This window comes from Mesoplodon densirostris, chromosome 7, assembly GCF_025265405.1.
Source record: "Mesoplodon densirostris isolate mMesDen1 chromosome 7, mMesDen1 primary haplotype, whole genome shotgun sequence".
Taxonomy (NCBI): Eukaryota; Metazoa; Chordata; class Mammalia; order Artiodactyla; family Ziphiidae; genus Mesoplodon; species Mesoplodon densirostris.
This window is the reverse complement of record NC_082667.1, coordinates 59,798,585-59,818,009: the sequence shown is the minus strand read 5'-3', so window position 1 is coordinate 59,818,009 and position 19,425 is coordinate 59,798,585. Positions and strand designations below refer to the sequence as shown.

The 19,425-nt window shown below is 36.6% G+C and overlaps 1 protein-coding gene across 3 annotated transcripts in view; it reads right to left on the bottom strand.

Moving 5' to 3' along the window:
- Window positions 1–19,425, bottom strand: part of FCHSD2 (FCH and double SH3 domains 2) — a 299,344-nt gene that overhangs the window by 237,027 nt on the left and 42,892 nt on the right. For all 3 annotated transcript variants that reach the window (XM_060103088.1, XM_060103089.1, XM_060103087.1), the window contains exon 3: window positions 17,796–17,841. In XM_060103088.1, coding sequence (XP_059959071.1) covers window positions 17,796–17,841 — 46 coding nt within the window. The remainder of the gene's footprint in view (window positions 1–17,795; window positions 17,842–19,425) is intronic.

The following is a 19,425-nucleotide window of genomic DNA, read 5'->3' as shown; positions in this document are numbered from 1 at the left end:
ACTCATTTACATATCTGTTTTATCCTACATGATTATAAATCCTTTGAGGATAAGAATCAAGTTTTACTTATCTTTGCAGCTACCCTGAAAAACTGATTTAAGAAACCACTTGCTCATATGCAAAAATTCACCAAGTTCTAATGTTTAAGTCACTAAAAAAATTATTTGAACTAATAACTGTTCATTAAAATAACAGTTAATAACATTAACAGCAGTTCAATAAAAACGAATACTCCTTGAATCAATGTTTAGTTTACATTTATTAGTGCATGAAGACTAAGAGTATAATTCTGCTAAATTATACATATATAATACTGCTAAATTATATATATATATCTCTCCTAAATTACATACATATAATACTCTAAAAATCAAAGGTAAGTGTCATTAAATGGATGTAAAAGTTTAATCCTACTATGAGAAATAAAGTTTTTGCAAACTATTTAAATGTAAACTTCGTTAAATGATTAATTTCTGAGAATATAAAGCAGTAATTTATACCACATGAGCCACTTGTAGCTCTCAATTATTAGTCAAAAGATATGTTTCTATTTCCCTCTACTAATACCACTTTCTCAGCTTAAGAATAACATTTTATTGATTCTTACTCTGAATTGTAATTTCTAACACAGCACACATGAAAAAAGCATTCTTCAAGTATTGGATGATATTTAAGCATGTATAATGTGCCAGATATTGTACTAAGTGCTAGAAATAAATCACAAGGGAAATATAATCCTGTATTTAAGGACTCTATACGTGGGGAAGTGAGGTGTGAGTGCTATCATGGAATGCTTCCTGGACAGTGTTACGGTTCCCTCTTTTAAACTAAAAGCATTAGATCACCTCCTGCTTTCTCAGAAAATCCATAAAGCAAACCAACTTAGAGAATTAGAAAGAGCAATTATTTATGCTAGAGTAATGGCAGTTTACAAAATTAAATTTCTGTTCATTATTTTTTCCCATACATCACATTAAAAGCTTGGATGGCGTTTTACCCAATTTGTAAATTCTTTGGGACCAGCTGATTTAAAACATAGGCTATACTTCTTATTCAAAAGTCACTCTGCAGGTTGTAGAGAGTGCATCAAAGAGAAAGGCAGCCCTACTACAGAAAAACTGATGCTCAGATACAACGAACAACAGACCTATGTAATTGCTGATTGTAAATGACATAACATGCACATTGAAAGGAAAGATAAAAAGTGATTTCAGATATGAATCCCAAATTTGAACTCACCTGATGATTTAAAGTGCTGAAGCTTCTCTCACGTGAGCAATACTATGAAGCAGTGCTCTACTGAGGAGCATTAGATATGCATTTATTTGACGATTGAATAATGATTCTCCTTCGCAAAACTAGGTGAGCTAGTTTCATTTGTTTATGGGTCTATTTCTCCATTAGACTAAGACTTACTCAAAGACAGCAACCATGTCCTTTTTACTTTTAAGAGGAATGTAACAACACAGCAATTAAATTCCATCACAAAGTAACCAGTGCTCTGAAGAACCTAGGGGCAGGTCAGGAATAAAGACGCAAACGTAGAGAATGGACTGGAGGACACGGGGAGGGGGAAGGGTAAGCTGGGACAAAGCGACAGAGTGGCAGGGACATATATACACTACCAAATGTAAAATAGATAATTAGTGGGAAGCAGCCGCATAGCACAGAGAGATCAGCTCTGTGCTTTGTGACCACCTAGAGGGGTGGGATAGGGAGGGTGGGAGGGAGATGCCAGAGGGAGGGAATATGGGGATATATGTATACATATAGCTGATTCACTTTGTTATACAGCAGAAACTAACACACCATTGTAAGCAATTATACTCCAATAAAGATGTTAAAAAAAAAGTAACCAGTGCTATATTATTCCTATTAATAACTACAAATGAATAAAAATATTTCATTTTGCAGAGACTGCTTCTCTTTTTTCAGGTTTTACAATATCCTAGAAGGCATGCCCCCTCTTTAGTTCTAAAGCTTAAACTATGTATAACATCAAATAAATTATCTAGCTATATATACCATTTTTTAAAATTCTACTTTATAACATATTTGCAAATAGTCTTTTTTTAATTTATTTATTATTTTTGGCTGCGTTGGATCTTCATTGCTGCACGCAGGCTTTCTCTAGTTGTGGCGAGTCAGGGCTACTCTTTGTTGCGCTGCACGGGCTTCTCATTGCAGTGGCTTCTCTTGTTGTGGAGCATGGGCTCTAAGCACGCCAGCTTCAGTAGTTGTGGCTCGTGGGCTCTAGAGCACAGGCTCAGTAGTTGTGGCGCAGGGGCTTAGTTGTTCCGCGGCATGTGGGATCTTCCCGGACCAGGGCTCGAAACCCCTGTCCCCTGCACTGGCAGGTGGATTCTTAACCACTGCACCACCAGAGAAGCCCGGAAATAGTTTTTATTTTATCTTCCCCCAGACCAATTAAAATGTTACTTTCCATTACCAATATAAAAAACTTTTATCTGAAAAGGGAATATTCTAATTTTATTAATGATATCCTCACCACCTAACAGCACCTGCCACATGGTAGGTCCGAAGTGTTAGTCGAACTACACTATTAATAAATACTGTTTAGAAAAGGGATTGAATGGAGAAGCTGCGCAAGTATGCATTTGATCCCTGCACTGTCAAGTGTGCACTTGATCCCTGCAGTGTTTCAATATTTATTCGGCAATGTCACAACCTCTCCCCCAAAATTATCTGTAATCAAACATGAGCACAAAACCATCATGTTCAGGACTATGTCATCTCCTTCCACTGAAGATAGATAATAGGTTTGATTTTCTCTATGACCAGTCATCATAAATGGGATAGATGATACCCTTTCAATTACGTTAGTCTTTACTGGCAGTCCCTACATTTGGGGGGCTCTCTTAAATAAAAATCGACTACTAACTATTTGTTCTGAATGATCTGTTTAAAGCTATTAATAAACAAGAATGGATATCTAATCATTCTGATTCTCTAGACATAACTCTAAGGTTCCTGAACCTCCCATGAGAAATTTTTGGTACCTACTGGTTTTAGCTATTCAATGATCCCAAAGGAACAGAATGATATAATAGAATGAAATAAATTGGTTCTATACTCTGGCCCCTGGCTGAAAATAAGAAATTCAAACAAATACTAAAATTATACAGAACTCAGAACTTTTGGAAAAGGTTGGTACATTTAAGAGACCATCATTTTTTATTTGTCTAGATTATAAAAAAGTAAATTGTGAGTTACACAAGAAAATCTATAAACACCAACAGAAACTGACCTCTGTAAGTACATACAGAAACAGTGAGAGAGGAAAGAAAACACAGGCTTTTGGTCAGACACTAACATTCAGACTGTGTGAGGGGTGCCCTTTCTGAGCCTCAGTGTCTTTATTTTAAAAGTAGGTATAATAGCCAGTATCTTACAGTGTTTATTATAAGAATTTAAATAAAATAATTATGTCGAACATATACTTAGTACTCCAAAAACTATGGTTATCATAACTTAGGAGGGAGAAGATCCTCTTTTCAATCATATTTATACATGTAGCTACATCAAGAGGCTCAAATTAATATTTGAATAGGAAAATTATAGTTGGTTACTGTATCCATTTCCCAGGGCTGCTGTAACAAAGTACCACAAACTAGGTGGCTTAAAACAAGAGAAACGTATTCTTCCACAGTTCTGGTGACTAGAAGTCTGAAATAAAGGTGTCAGCAGGCTTGGTTCCTTTTTGGAGGCTCTGAAGGAGAATCCATTCCATGTCTCTCTACTAGCTTTAAATCAGAGCTTCCCAAATAATGTACTGCACCCCCACAGCTATACCAGGAATGAGAATCCCTCAGCCTTTCACTGAGCTAAGAGGGGCATGAGGCACTGAGCCACCAGGACTGCCAATTCTGCATTCTTTAAAAGTTTTGCAACATTTTTTTCTAATGTCATAAAACCAGTCAGGCTTATGCCATAACAAATTGTCCTTAAGACCTGAGGTTATTACTGCATAAAGGGCTCTAAAAATCAGGCATTACGTAGTATACTACATATACCAATATTCAGTTTAAAATGGACAATCTCAGATGTAACATTTCAATGTAACACTGGTATAACTGGATGTCATCACAATCTGCCCCTCAATCACCTAAAAATCAAACTGACTAGATTCTTGACTTTAAGACCACTAGTACAAAACATAATAAAAAGTTATATACACAACTTACAATACATGAGGTGCCCACTCTTGCCATTTCTATTCAACATAGTGCTGAAAGTACTAGCAAGAGCAATCAGACAAGAATAAATAAAAGGCATCCTAATCAGAAGGAAAAAGTAAAATTATCTCTGTTTACAAATACATAATTTCATATGCAGAAAACCCTAAAGACTATTTTTAAAAAACCATCAGAATAAATGAATTTAGTAAAGTTGCAGAATATAAAAATCAACATACAAAAAACAGTTGTGCTTCTTTATACCAACACTCTATACAAAGAGGAAATCAAGAAAACAGTCTCATTTATGATAGCATCAAAAAATATTCCTGGGACTTCCCTGGTGGCACAGTGGTTGGGAATCCGCCTGCCAATGCAGGGGACACGGGTTCGAGCCCTAGACCGGGAAGATCCCACATGCCATGGAGCAACTAAGCCCGTGCGCCACAACTACTGAGCCTGCGATCTAGAGCCCATGAGCCACAACTACTGAGCCCACGTGCCTAGAGCCCTGCTCCACAAGAGAAGCCACTGCAATGAGAAGCCCACACACCACAACGAAGAGTAGCCCCCACTGGCCACAACTAGAGAAAGCCCACATGCAGCAACGAAGACCCAATGAAGCCAAAAATAAATAAATAAAACGCAGCAACAAAGACCCAACACAGCCAAAAAGAAAGAAAGAAAAAAAGCTTAAAAAATATTCCTATTTTAACAAGCAAAGCAAATTGTATATTGTCCTGGTATACCCACTATCCTTACTAAAAGGTTTTTTTAAAAAACTAGGTGGAATATACCCTGATCAAATATAACGCCACTCAAAGCCTAGCTCTAACCTCTGTGTCTGTATTACTGAAAAAGGAGTTAATAATTTTTTGATAAATTCATTAAATGAATGCAAATGTAATCACTAGTTAAAGTTAAACCTCAAGGAAAATAATACATGTACAAGGGAGACTTTTAACCAAAAATCTAATTATACCAAACCTAGCGGTTCAGGAAGCTGAGGCACTATTCATGTCTTAATTTGTGCACATTTCTTACTAATCTCTGTCACTAGTAAATTCAAACATAAAATCCCAAGAACTCATGATTTATTTTGAGACATCCTGATCTTTCTAATACCAAGGGTGTGGAAAAATACCCAGGATAGCACTGTTTTGTTTTTCCTGTGCTCCTACTCAAAGGCAATGAGGGAATACATTCCAGTCAGAAAGTTTTCCAGGAGAAATGGGCAACAATATACCATACAATGCCAGAGCCAAAGGGAGCCATAAATACTATCTAAGAAAGACTTTAGGGCTTCCCTGGTGTCGCAGTGGTTAAGAATCCGCCTGCCAATGCAAGGGACACGAGTTCAAGCCCTGGTCAGGGAAGATCCCATATGCCACGGAGCAACTAAGTTTGTGTGCCACAACTACTGAGCCTGCGCTCTAGAGCCCACGAGCCACAACTACTGAAGCCCGTGTGCCTAGAGCCCATGCTAGCACCACAACAAGAGAAGTCACCACAATGAGAAGCCCGCACACTGCAGTGAAGAGTAGCCCCCGCTCTCCGCAACTAGGAAAGCCCATGCCCAGCAACGAAGACCCAATGCAGCCAAAAATAAATAAATAAAATAAATTTATTTTTTAAAAAAAGACTTTAAGTGAAGATCATACAATAAACTCATGCTCTGATGTAATGTTTGCCCACCCCACTCAAAATACATACAAATGAGAAATTAAAAAATTAAAGGAGAAAACCAATAAGACAAAGATGGGCATCAAAATGAGGTAATCATCCCCCTGGACCAGAAAGCAAAGCTATGATCAGGGTTGAAGTCAGAAGCACATTAGACTCTAGGTTAAAAAGAAGACAATGGGAGGAGGATTCTGGAAAAATGTTGGAGTAGGAAGCACCAGGAATCAGTCTCCCTACCTACACAACAACTGCTCTGGTAGAATCTATCTGCTCTAACTATTTTGGAACTCTGAAGACCTTGAAGGTTAGCAACTTCCAGGGGAAGATGTGGATGGGTAAATTGCAGGGTTTTTTCCAGTCAATTTCAATTCTTCACACAGTAGCATCTATCCATCCTTTACTCCTGGCACATGGCAGGCAGCTCAGCTTGTGTTACATGTTCCTGAAGCACCTTGCACATAACTTGCAAGAACCAGGATGGGCAAAAAAGACACTGTACTCTAAATATCAGTGATCTCTGTTCTGACTGCTGATTGCCACTTCTGATCATAGAGATGCAGACAAAGAGGCAGGCAGCCATTCTTGTTTAAGTAACCTACCCCCTCCCCCACTGCTGAAAGCACCTCCACCTCCAGATGAAGTGATTTTGAGGGAATTTAAAGGACTAGCACCCTTTTCCCTCCTGTCATTTTTCACTTTTTCCCTTTAAGGAGCCAGACACTAAAGACTAGAAAATTCAAAAATTACTACATATAAAGGGAAAATTAGAAAGTGACCATGCATGTACAGAGAAAGGTTCAGAAAAAACCTGAGAAGGACTTAAGTTTATACCTCAGGCTGATACTTGGCACAGAGACAAACTATAACAATCAAAAAGCAAAAACAACAGAAAACACCAAACCCTTCGGAAAGGGGAGAATCTGATTTCCAGAGTTACCACATTATTAGATTCAAATATCTAGCATTCAACAACAACAACAAAAAAGATCACAGGGGGCTTCCCTGGTGGCACAGTGGTTGAGAGTCTGCCTGATGATGCAGGGGACATGGGTTCGTGCCCTGGTCCAGGAAGATCCCACATGCCGCGGAGCGGCTGGGCCTGTGAGCCATGGCCGCTGAGCCTGAGCATCTGGAGCCTGTGCTCCGCAACGGGAGAGGCCACAACAGTGAGAGGCCCGTGTACCGCAAAAAAAAAAAAAAAAAAAAAAAAAGATCACAGGGCATACAAAGACACAAGAAAGCATGGCTCATTCAGAGGAAAAAAAATAAATCAACTGACACTGTCCCTGAAAAAGAACTTATGGCAGACAAACTACACAAAGACTTTAAGGATGCTCAAAGAACTATAGGAAGATGTGGAGAAAGTCAAGAAAACAATATGTGAACAAAATGGAAATATCAATAAAGAAATGGAAAAATCTAAAAAAGAAACCAAACAATTTTTATAGCTGTAAAGTGCAATAACTGAAATGAAAATTTCACTGAAGGGATTCAATGGCAAATTTGGGCAGGCAGAAGAATCAGTGAACTTGAAGACAGGACAATGAAAACTGTCAAGTCTGAGGATGAGAAAGAAAAAAGGATTGAACAAAAGCAAACAGAGCCTAAGGAAAGTGTGTGATGCTATCAAGCAGACTAATTATGCATTGTGGGAATCCCAGAAGGAGAAGAGAGAAAAGGGCAGAGAGAATATTTGAAGAAATAATGCCTGACAAAAGAAATAAAAGCAAAAACAAATAGGACCTAATTAAACATAATAGCTTCTGCACAGCAAAGGAAACCACGTACAAAACAAAGACAACCTACTGAATGGGAAAAAATATTTCCAAATGATGCAACTGATGAATGGTTAACATCCAAAATATAAAAACAGCTCACAGGGCTTCCCTGGTGGCACAGTGGTTGAGAGTCCGCCTGCCGATGCAGGGGACACGGGTTCGTGCCCCGGTCCGGGAAGATCCCACATGCCTCGGAGCGGCTGGGCCCGTGAGCCATGGCTGCTGAGTCTGTGCATCCGGAGCCTGTGCTCCGCAACGGGAGAGGCCACAACAGTGAGAGGCCCGCGTACCACAAAAAAAAAAAAAAAAAAAAGCTCACATAACTCAATATCAAAAAAACAAACAACCCAATCAAAAAAATGAGCAAAAGACTTGAATAGACATTTTTCCTAAGCAGACATACAAATAGCTAACAGGCACATGAAAAAATGCTCAACATTGCTAACTATTAGAGAAATGCAAATCAAAAACACAATGAGGTATCACCTCACACCTGTTAAAATGGCTATCATTAAAAGTCTACAAATAACAAATGTTGGAGAGAATGTGGAGAAATGAGAGCCCTTCTACACTGTTGGTGGGAATGTAAATTGCTGCAGCCACTATGGAAAACAGTATGGAGGTTCCTTAAAGAACTAAAAATAGAACTACCACATGATCCAACAATTCCACTCTTGGGTCTGTATCAGGAAAAAAGGAAAACACTAATTTGAAAAGATACATGCATCCCAGTGTTCATAGCAGCACTATTTACAACAGCCATGATGACATGGAAGCAACCCAAGTGCCCATCAACAGACAACTGGGTTAAGAAGATGTGAGATACACACACACACACAGTGGAATATTAACTCAGCCATAAAAAAGAATGAAATACTGCCATTTGCAGCAATGTGGACATAACTAAAGAATATAATGCTTAGTGAAATTTGTCTTAGAGAAAGACACATACTATATGATATCAATTATATGTAGAATCTAAAAAATAATAGAAATAGATGTATATGCAAAACAGAAAGACTCACAGATATAGAAAACAAACTTGTGGTTACCAAAGGGAAGAGGAAAGGAAGGAGGAACAAATTAGGGGTATGAAATTAACAGATACAAACTACTATACATAAAATAGAGAAGCAACAATGATTTACTGTACAGCACAGGGAATTATACCTAATATCTTGTAATAACCTATAATGGAACATAATATGCAAAACACTGAATCACTATGTTGTATGTATACCTGAAACTAATACAATATTGTAAATCAACTGTACTTCAACAAAAAAAAATAAAAAATAAATTTTAAAAAGTATATTTTGCATATAATTCCTCAATTATATATGGGAGCAGAGCCAAATAACAAGCAAGATAGTAAAACTAAATATAACAAAGTTTCAAAAAAGAAGACAAAACTAGCAAATCTACATGCCCAAGAATACTAACATTTACTCAAATCCACCAGTGCTTCTTCCAACAGTTTTTAAAACTTTAAAAATCAAACTATGTATATCAAGTATTTTGAGGAAAAAAATCAGACTGATTTTCTCCCAAAATTTATTTCTAACCATTGGTGCAAGCTAAGGAGCTCAAAAATAAAATAAAATAATTTAAAAACATAAGTATCAACATGAACACAGAAAACAACCCTCAACTTTCTCTCAAGATAGTTATCCTTATTGTTTTACAGGACAAGACAGGCAAAATAGAAAACTCCAAGTATACAGTCCACCATTTCAAATAATTTTACCAATGCTTCTTTAATAGCAATGGCCAGAAAGCTAGGTGTACACAGCTAAAATAAGTTACATTTTAAACTTTTATGCTGATGAAATTTACCAAAAAAGAACTCTGCCACATATACACAACACTAACTTCTTGGGTAGTATTCCTAACTCTTCATAAATTTATTTCTTAAAAGAATAAAAATAGCAAAAAGTTGCACTTGAGGTGGGACTCTGGTGATAACCACAGGCTTTTTGACAGTGTGCCTGTGTTTGCTCTGTGTTTGTCCTCAGACAAGGAGCCACCCTTAAAGTCCACAATCTTTTCCTGCTCTTTCTCTCCAGCCACAGTAACCTTTTGTATCCTTCCTTCACTAGCAGCATTCTGCCAAGGACTACAGTAAGTATATTAATACACAGAACTTGCCTTTAGCAATCTCAGTTTGAGTACTACAAATGATTTTACCAATACCTCAGTGGTTAGCTAACTACAGTCAAAAGCCAGACTAAATTTTACACTAATACTTAATGTTGTTTAGTGACTCATATGGCTTCTGTGTTTTCAGAGATTCATTTGCTCTGTTTGTATAAATAGATATGCAATACATCTATTATTTTTGAATAATACATCTATTATCTATTATTTTTGGAATTTCACAAACCATTAATAAACATTAATACATAAAACATTAATACTCTTGTAGGAAACGGAAAGTACCAAGAAACTTGAAAAAGTTCAGGGCTCAAATCCCTTCAAGTGTAAATAGGGATACATAGTATTATTTTCTTTCTTTCTTCTAACATCTCCCTAAAAATGTATTACAAGTTTAGTGTGCATGTACTTGAGGTACTATTCTTCAAGTTGCTGTCATCTGATCAATCCCACTTAAATTCTTTTCCTTTATGATTTTTTTTTATTGGGACAGCTCATCTGTATGATCTCTAAATCTCACAAATAATACTCAACCTTTTTGGCCCATCAATTCTTTGTGTAGAGGATGACAACATATACCACAAGTAATAATTCTATAAAGGTCATTCTTTTCAGTTGACTATAATGCCACATCAGTGGCTTTCAGGAGAAAGAATTTTTAACTTATTTTTAAAAATTTTTTATTCTTTAATTTTATTATTATGTTTTTGGCCGTGCTGTGCGTCTTATGGGATTTTAGTTCCCCAACCAGGAATCGAACCCAGGCACTCGGCAGTGAAAGTGCAGAGTCCTAACCACTGAACCGCCATGGAATTCCCTGAAGAGAAAGAATTTAATATATTTAATTGGAAGACAATATACAACCATAGAATATAAGTCCTGTAAGTGCTAGAACTTTTTTTCTTCTTTTTTGGACAGTGCTATATCCACAGTACCTAGAAGAGTGCTCAAAATATTTTCTCAACACATGAAACGTGGTATATCTTAAAATAAACTAACTTTAAAATAATACTTTTATAAAAAAATTAAGTGGAGTAAGTCCTGCTAGAGTATAGATTCTATTCATCTTATGGTCTAACTAAGGAAACATCAATATTCACACAATTAAGCTCCTGACAGAGATGAACCAAAATATTAAAATACTTAAAAGAATATTAAATATTAATATTAGATACCAAAAAGAAACCAAAACACAACTACTATTTTTTTAAAGACTTTTCAAATTGGTAAAATTGATAGAGGAAATTAAAAATTCAAAGCAGCTGTTCACATTAATTGTGATTCCATTTCTTTTAAAGCTATTTAAATAGTCTTGACTATTTAGATGATGTACCAACAACAAATAATAGCCAAAACTATGGAACGTCCCAAAAAGGAAGCTTATACTAGTGTCATTATCAAACATTATCCATTAGACAGTTGGTAACATAAATGTTTCACATACTTTCAATTTAACAACTAGCAGACTCTCTGAAGGAAATTCCCACAATAATGACAAATGTTCTGATTTTCAGTTGATTTTTAAATGTGTATAAATGTAAGCTAAGAATATACAGGCTTTGACATTTTAAAAACTTTAATAACTTAAACTAAAATGTATAAGTTAAAATTAAACCAAATTCTCAAATGTTTAATTTTTCTTTAATTATGCCTCGCCAAATACTTTTAATGTAACGAATCTTCATTTTTTTTAGAGCACCAGCAAAACGTGATATAGCAAAAAAACAATAAAACAGAAATGGCTCAAGATAATTTTGAAAACTGATAAATGATAAAAATCTAGTATCACTGTTAAAGATTCAATCAGGCTTGAAAATGGCAATATCGGTGATATGTTCTAATCTATCAGACTCGCCAAAACAAACCATAAAATCTTATTAGGTCCAACATCACCTATGTAGTATTTTTGCTAAAAATTTAACCTAGATCTAATCATGAAGAAAAAACCTGGACAATTCGACAAAACTTCCTACAAGACAAATGACCAGATGAGTAAAATAGGTGAGAGAAATTAAACGGTGCAAATTTCCAGTTACAAAATAAATGAGTCATGGGCATGAAATGTACAGTTGGGGAATACAGTCAATAATAATGTAATTTTTTTTTTTTTTTTTTTTTTGCGGTATGCGGGCCTCTCACTGTTGTGGCCTCTCCCGTTGCGGAGCACAGGCTCCGGATGCGCAGGCCCAGCGGCCATGGCTCACGGGCCCAGCCACTCCGCGGCATATGGGATCCTCCCAGATCGGGGCACGAACCCGTATCCCCTGCATCGGCAGGCGGACTCTCAACCACTGCGCCACCAGGGAGGCCCCAATAATGTAATTTTTTAAAAAAGAAAAATGACCAGATTTTTCAAAAAGTCAATGTCATGAAAAACAAAAAAGGTGAAAGAAATATTCTAAATAAAATCAAGAGACACCAAACTCAATGTGTAAACCTTAACTGGATCTTGGAAAAACAGCTATAAAAGACATTTTGGGAATAAATGAGGAAATGTGAATACAAACTACATATTAAATGATATTATAGAATTATTATTCATTATCTTGGATATGATAATGACATTAGTTACTTTGGAAAATGATCTTGTTCTCAGAAGATGCAAAGTAAAGTAAGTGGATGAAAAGTCTCATGATAGCTATAACTTACTTTCAAACTGTCCAGCTTAGAAAAAAAGTGTAGCTACATAATGTAAATGGGGCAAAATGTTAATCATTGGTTAATATAGAGGAAACTGACCATTCTTCAGTATATTATTCTGTCAACTTTTCCACAGATTTGACGTTTTTTTCAAATAAAAAGTTAGAGGAAATGTCATTAGGGCAAAATTTCTCTTCATATTTCAATTCAATTCAGTAAAAATTACAAAATCTAAAGCTGGCTAACATATGGAAATTTCACTTTGTAAACCTCTATGGCTTAAGGTAATAACTGTTATTGATTCTTATTATAGATACATTCTAGATAACTTGGGTTATAAAGAAAATTTCCATAAAGTTGATCCTATTGCATGAATTTCTAGTACAAAATCTGAGCTGTGGTTGTAAGCTTTTACAAAGACTTTTAAAGACAGCTTGGGCTTCCCTGGTGGCGCAGTGGTTAAGAATCTTCCTGCCAATGCAGGGGACAAGGGTTCGAGCCCTGGTCTGGGAAGATCCCACATGCCACGGAGCAACTAAGCCCATGCACCACAACTACTAAGCCTGCGCTCTAGAGCTCGCAAGCCACAACTACTGAGCCCATGTGCTGCAGCTACTGAAGCCCACTCATCTAGAGCCTGTGCTCCTCAACAAGAGAAGCCACCGCAGTGAGAAGGCCGTGCACCACAATGAAGAGTATCCCCCGCTCACCACAACTAGAGAAAGCCTGCGCACAGCAATAAAGACCCAACGCAGCCAAAAAAAAAAAAAGACAGCTGAAAAAAAACCTGGCATAATAAAAAGGTTAAGTAGTTACCCTAATGAAACAGTAAACGTTCTCGTATTGGCAGAGTTTTTACAGTGCTTTTCCAAAGGGAAGAAGGTCCTGCAACTACCTTACCTTATACCCTTTCCCAGAAAAATGGGACTTGGATTATCTAATATTATATGCAAAAGTCCCCATAATTAATTCATCACTCCCTTTCTAATATGGAAATCCATTATCTAGCAAAGCTAGGTTACAACAATTTGCAAAAAAAAAAAAAAGGAAAACTATCACAATAAGAACACAAAGGACCATCTTATACGTGTAAACATAGATTGGGAACTATTTTCATATTTTTTATACGTGTAAACATAGACTGGGAAGTCTTCATTTCTGGAGACCAGTGCATCTGGTCTCCAGAACTAGCTGAGAAGAAGGGCAGAAAGAATGGTTATCATTCTCCGTTCAAAAATGAAGGGAAAAAAAGGTCAGAGAAGTCAAGTAATCTTCCCATTATCATTAATTTGTTGTATTTCAGACTGAAAACGCCTTTCCTTGAATTAGTATCCCACTTCTTGGCCATAAATTGAAAAATATGTAGTTAGTGGCTACGGCAATAAATACAAAAAAGGCAATTAGATATCTTTTCCCATACCAAAAAAAAAGCTCAATATGGATATATTACATTATAGGTATATATATACATATAAAATATTATGAATATTTTACTTTGCAACACATTCCTCAGTCTACGAAAGAAAGAAGCCATTAGGAGTATACTTTCTTTAATGCCCCCCCTGCAAGTTTCAACTTTTTTTCAAACAATGAAATCTCTACAGAGCCTGGGGGGAAAAAAGAACATATCTCATCAATTCTATTAATAAAATATATATTTTTTTAACATTTTAAGATCTCTGAAATCAGGATGCATCTAACCATTGACAACATCCCTTAACTGCTGTCAGGATACAACAGAATTTGGTGGCTTGAGGAAACAATGAACTCCTCACATTTCCAACATTTAAGTACTATATTATCATTGTCAGAAAACCTTCCATTGACACCATCTGCTAAGATCAAGAAACTTTTCTGCATGAAAACTTAAGAGAGTGGTATCAGCAAAGAGGAAAAATTCCTGGAGGAAATACTGGGAGACTCTGTCAAGAAATGCTGCTTTCTAATGCACTAAGTGGTAGAGAGGTAATACAGTGTGGAAAAACAAGGAAATTAATGGCTCTGAATCTAAAAGTTATTCAGGGGCTTCCCTGGTGGCACAGTGGTTAAGAATCTGCCTGCCAATGCAGGGAACATGGGTTTGATCCCTGATCCGGGAAGATCCCACATGCCACAGAGCAACTAAGCCCATGCGCCACAACTAAGCCCATGCACCACAACTACGGAGCCTGCGCTCTAGAGCCCATGAGCCACAACTACTGAAGCCCACAAGCCACAACTACTGAAGCCCGCGTGCCTAGAGCTCATGCTCCGCAACAAGAGAAGCCACTGCAATGAGAAGCCCACGCACTGCAACGCAGAGCAGCCCCCACTCGCCGCAACTAGAGAAAGCCCGCGCGCAACAAAGACCCAACGCAGCCAAAAATAATAAATAAATAAAATAAATTAAAAAGAAAAGAAATAAATTGAAAAATTAACTGGGAAAACACTGAAAATATCATCTAAAAGGCAAATATGACAAATAACAAGAAGAGTCAGCAAACTGGCTCTCCATAAATGTACTCAACTGTCCAAAGCAGAGAGACAAAGAAATACTTTACTTTATGAATATGAAATTTTGAAATATCTACTATTAGCTACCTTATACAGTTTGCATACATTATTATATAGAATTATATAAACACAACCAGATATAATTTACCTGACAGACATTTAAAGAAATTTTTCAAGAGTAAATCTGACTGCTTTGTAAAATATAATTCAACTGCATTGTGTGTATACATATATACACATAAATACATCTATCTATACATGTAACATATGTGTGTGTGTGTTTAACAGAAGAGATAGAAGTCTAAGTAGATAATTTAGAGTTAGAAAAGTAGCTGGGCTTCCCTGGTAGTGCAGTGATTAAGAATCCGCCTGCCAATGCAGGGGACACGGGTTCGAGCCCTGGTCCGGAAGATCCCACCTGACGCGGAGCAACTAAGCCTGTGTGCCATAACTACTGAGCCTGCGCTCTAGAGCCCTCAAGTCACAACTACCAAAGCCCTCGTGTCACAGCTACTGAAGCCCGTGCGCCTAGAGCCCATGCTCCGCAACAAGAGAAGCCACCACAATGAGAAGCCCGCATACTGCAAGGAAGAGTAGCCCCCACTCACCGCAACTAATGAAGGCCCGCGCAGCAAGGAAGACCCCACGCAGCCAAGGAAGGAAGGAAGAAATAAAGAAGAAAAATAAAGTTCCCTTTAAAAAAAAAAGAAGAAAAGTAGCAAAGGCACTAAAATAGTGACAAATTATATTGGAAAGAGTAGGCTGGAAAGGAATGGCTTAAGAAGCTAATTTCTCATTTAATTAAGTAGTAATCAAGCAATAATGTCTAGAGTTGATAAATCAAGACTCAATTATGCACATTATTTAAAGATACGGAAAAGATCACCAGAAGAACCAAAACAGGATTCATTTTTAGTCTTTTCTCTGAGGAAAAAGACTGGCATTACATCAGAGGACTGCTACTTTTCATACAATTTAATGTACTATTTTATATTTTTAATCATGAACCAGTCCTATTTATTTGATTATTAAAACTTTACAATATGTTACAGAAGAATGTATCATGCAAAAATTTTCACTTTGTATTAAAAAAAAGTTGTTTTTTTTTTTTTGGCCACGCGGCTTTTGGGATCTTAGCTCCCCGACCAGGGATCGAACCCAGGCCCTCGGCAGTGAAAGCACAGAGTCCTAACCGCTGGACCACCAGGGAATTCCCTGTATTAAATTTTAAAAGCATATGATATACTCTGATCCCAATGGAAGCATATCTATAAAGGGACTACATGAAAACATACCTGTAAACAGCATAGTAACTCCCTATTTTAAAGGTTTATGGAGAGAATTAAACCAGATAATATATATAAAATTATCAGCAAAGTGCCTGGTACAATGTAGGGATTAAATCAATATTAGCTATCATTACTAGTATCTATTATATATGCAAAGAATAAAGGTCCAGCAGTAACGTTAGAACTAATGCTATTCATTATGTAAAGCACCTGATATATAATAAGCACTCAATAACTAACAGCTGAATTAATGAATTACTGAGTCTAAGTTTTCAAAAATAGATAATTCCTTTTCTAAGACTATAAAATAAAATAAAGGCAGACAGCTACCTGGTAAACTACAAAGAAATCAGAATAAAACTAAAATCAAGATCTAACAAAGTACAAATAAAATCATTCCCCAATTTTATTATTTATATTGATAATAACAATAGCAGCAGCAACAACACAAATTACGCTGATAACAGGGGTTATCATGTACAGCATTTCCTGGGTGTTAATTTTTCCTTCTAGTGCTCTCCTGTATTTTTAAATTTTGTAACAAATACTACTTTTATGATTTTTTGGGGGGGGATCAATTTTAGAATTCTACTCCACATGGAAAGTAATTGCTTACAAGGGCCAAAATTTCCAAATTATGTTAAACTGTTTTTGTATAAGGATGGATACTTATTAATTCTTACATACTCACAAAATGATATATCAACATAATTTTTCCTTGGCACATTTAGCTATCTGAGAGCAAATAAGATTCTAATTAAAATAAGTGCTTATGGGACTTCCCTGGTGGTCCAGTGGGTAAGACTCCACGGTCCCAATGCAGGGGGCCCAGGTTCGATCCCTGGTCGGGGAACTAGACCCCTCATGCCTGCCACAACAGAGAGTTCACATGCCGTAACTAAGAAGTCTGCATGCTGCAACCAAGAAGTCCGCATGCCACAACCAAGAGTCCACATGCTGCAACTAAGAAGTGCGCATGTCACAACTAAGAAGTCCGCATGCTGCAACTAAGAGCCCGCATACTGCAACAAAGATCCCGCATGCCGTAACTAAGACCCGGTGCAGAATGAATGAATGAATAAATAAATAAATAAATAAATATTTTTAAAAAAATAAAATAAATGCTTAAATTTCCCTATAAATAGCACCGTATCATCAACTGAAATCACGCCATTCTCTATCAACAGGGACCTAATGAGAAATAAATACCTGATTGAACAAAAATAATTAACCTTTCATAAAAATGCAGAGTATGGGATATATAAGGGAGAATGAATATATATACTTGTAAAATGTATTCACCATCACTTATACTTGTAAATACTTTACAAATATTGTGACTATTAGCTTCTCCCAGAATGTTCACAACATTCTTTGTAGTAAGAAGCAAATTAGCTCTTCATTTGAAGATTCAAATGGAGTAAAAGGAGGATCAAAGTGAGAGAACCAAAAATAAGAAAAGGAGCATACAGGGATGCCAACACTTCTCTCCAACAACCATATCTGCCCTTAAGCCAAAGAAGAGGTATTCTAGGATGGGGACCTCCACTTCCAAGCTTACCTGTGCATACTCTCTTTCAATAGCAGCCTTCTTCTGACTGAATGTCCTAAAAACACAAATAAAAATTCGTTACCAAACATATAACAATAATTTTATGTAAAGTTATCAATACACCCCCACATACTGCTTGGTAAGCTGTGTTGAGGGAAGGCACAATATGTCATTCACCTTGTGTGCCTAAGAATACTGCTGACACCACAGACCCTGGAGTTAAGACAATCCACATTCAAATCCTAGCTCCACCACTTACTAGCTGTATGACCCTGGTCAAGTCACTTGACTTCTCTGTGCCTCAGTTTCCTTCTTGGTAAAATGGATATAGAAATAGTATCTACCTCATAGGGATAGTGTAAAATTTAGTTAATGACAATATATAAAGTGCTCAAAATAGTGACCAGCACAGAGTAAAAGACAGATGTGTGTGTGTGTGTGTGTGCGTATGTGTGTTAGCTACTGTTATCACAATGGCTAGTGCATAGTAGGTAGTAAAAATGTTTCCTGAATATAAATAATAAACATAGAGGGACTATAGAAAACAAGGTGAAAAATCAAAATTTGATCAGCTTCTCAACATGAAATAGTCAAATCATTTCCTTCATTCCATTCTTTTACAAGAGTCACAAAACAAAGTACAAGGCCACCACATGTTATGGTATAATAAGAGCACCCTTTCCACACATGTATTATATTTCACAGATTCTACAGTAAATACTTTTCACATTTTAACATTTATGATATTGGTATTCATCTTTTAAATGATTGGCAGACAACTACTGAGCCCACGTGCCACAACTACTGAAGCCCGCGCACTTAGAGCCCGTGCTCCACCACAAGAGAAGCCACGGCAATGAGAAGCCCACACACCGCAACGAAGAGTAGCCCCCAATCGCCGCAACTAGGGAAAGCCCAAACACAGCAACAAAGACCCAATGCAGCCAAAAACTAACTAAATAAATAAATGTTCCTTTAAAAATAAATAAACAAATAAATAATGATTGGCAGTATTTTCTTCTATCTTAACAGTACATGAAATAACAGTGTACCTTACAAACCACAGGCAAGGCAGAGTCAATGAAATATGATAACATTAACAATTTACTTTGAGTAGTCTAAGTTTAAAGACTTTTCTGTGAGGTGTCAGGTATCTGTGCTCTTAAAAGCACTTCATTAAGGCAGAGATATCACAGTAAAAAGTGAAAAATATAAAGAAAGAGCTGGAATAGAAAAAAAGTCAATAAAACAAAACTCCCCATTTTAATAATTATTTAAATTTACCAACATGACTATTCACTTCTTCTGTAAGAAATTAAAGTATTTAAAATTTTACCACATTTGTTTGGGATGGATAACTATTATTTAGCTTTAAAAAGGAAGGAATTTCTGACATATGCTACAACATGAATAAACTTTGAGGATATTACGCTGAGTGAAATAAGTCGGCCACAAGAGGACAAATACTGTATGAGTCCATTTATATAAGGTACTTGGAGCAGTCAAAATCATATAGACACAAAGGAGAATTGTGGTTGCCAGGGAGTGGGAGGAGGGGATCAGAGGAGTTATTATTTAATAGATAGAGAGTTTCAGTTTTGCAAGATGCAAAGAGTTCTGAAGATGGATGGTAGTGGCA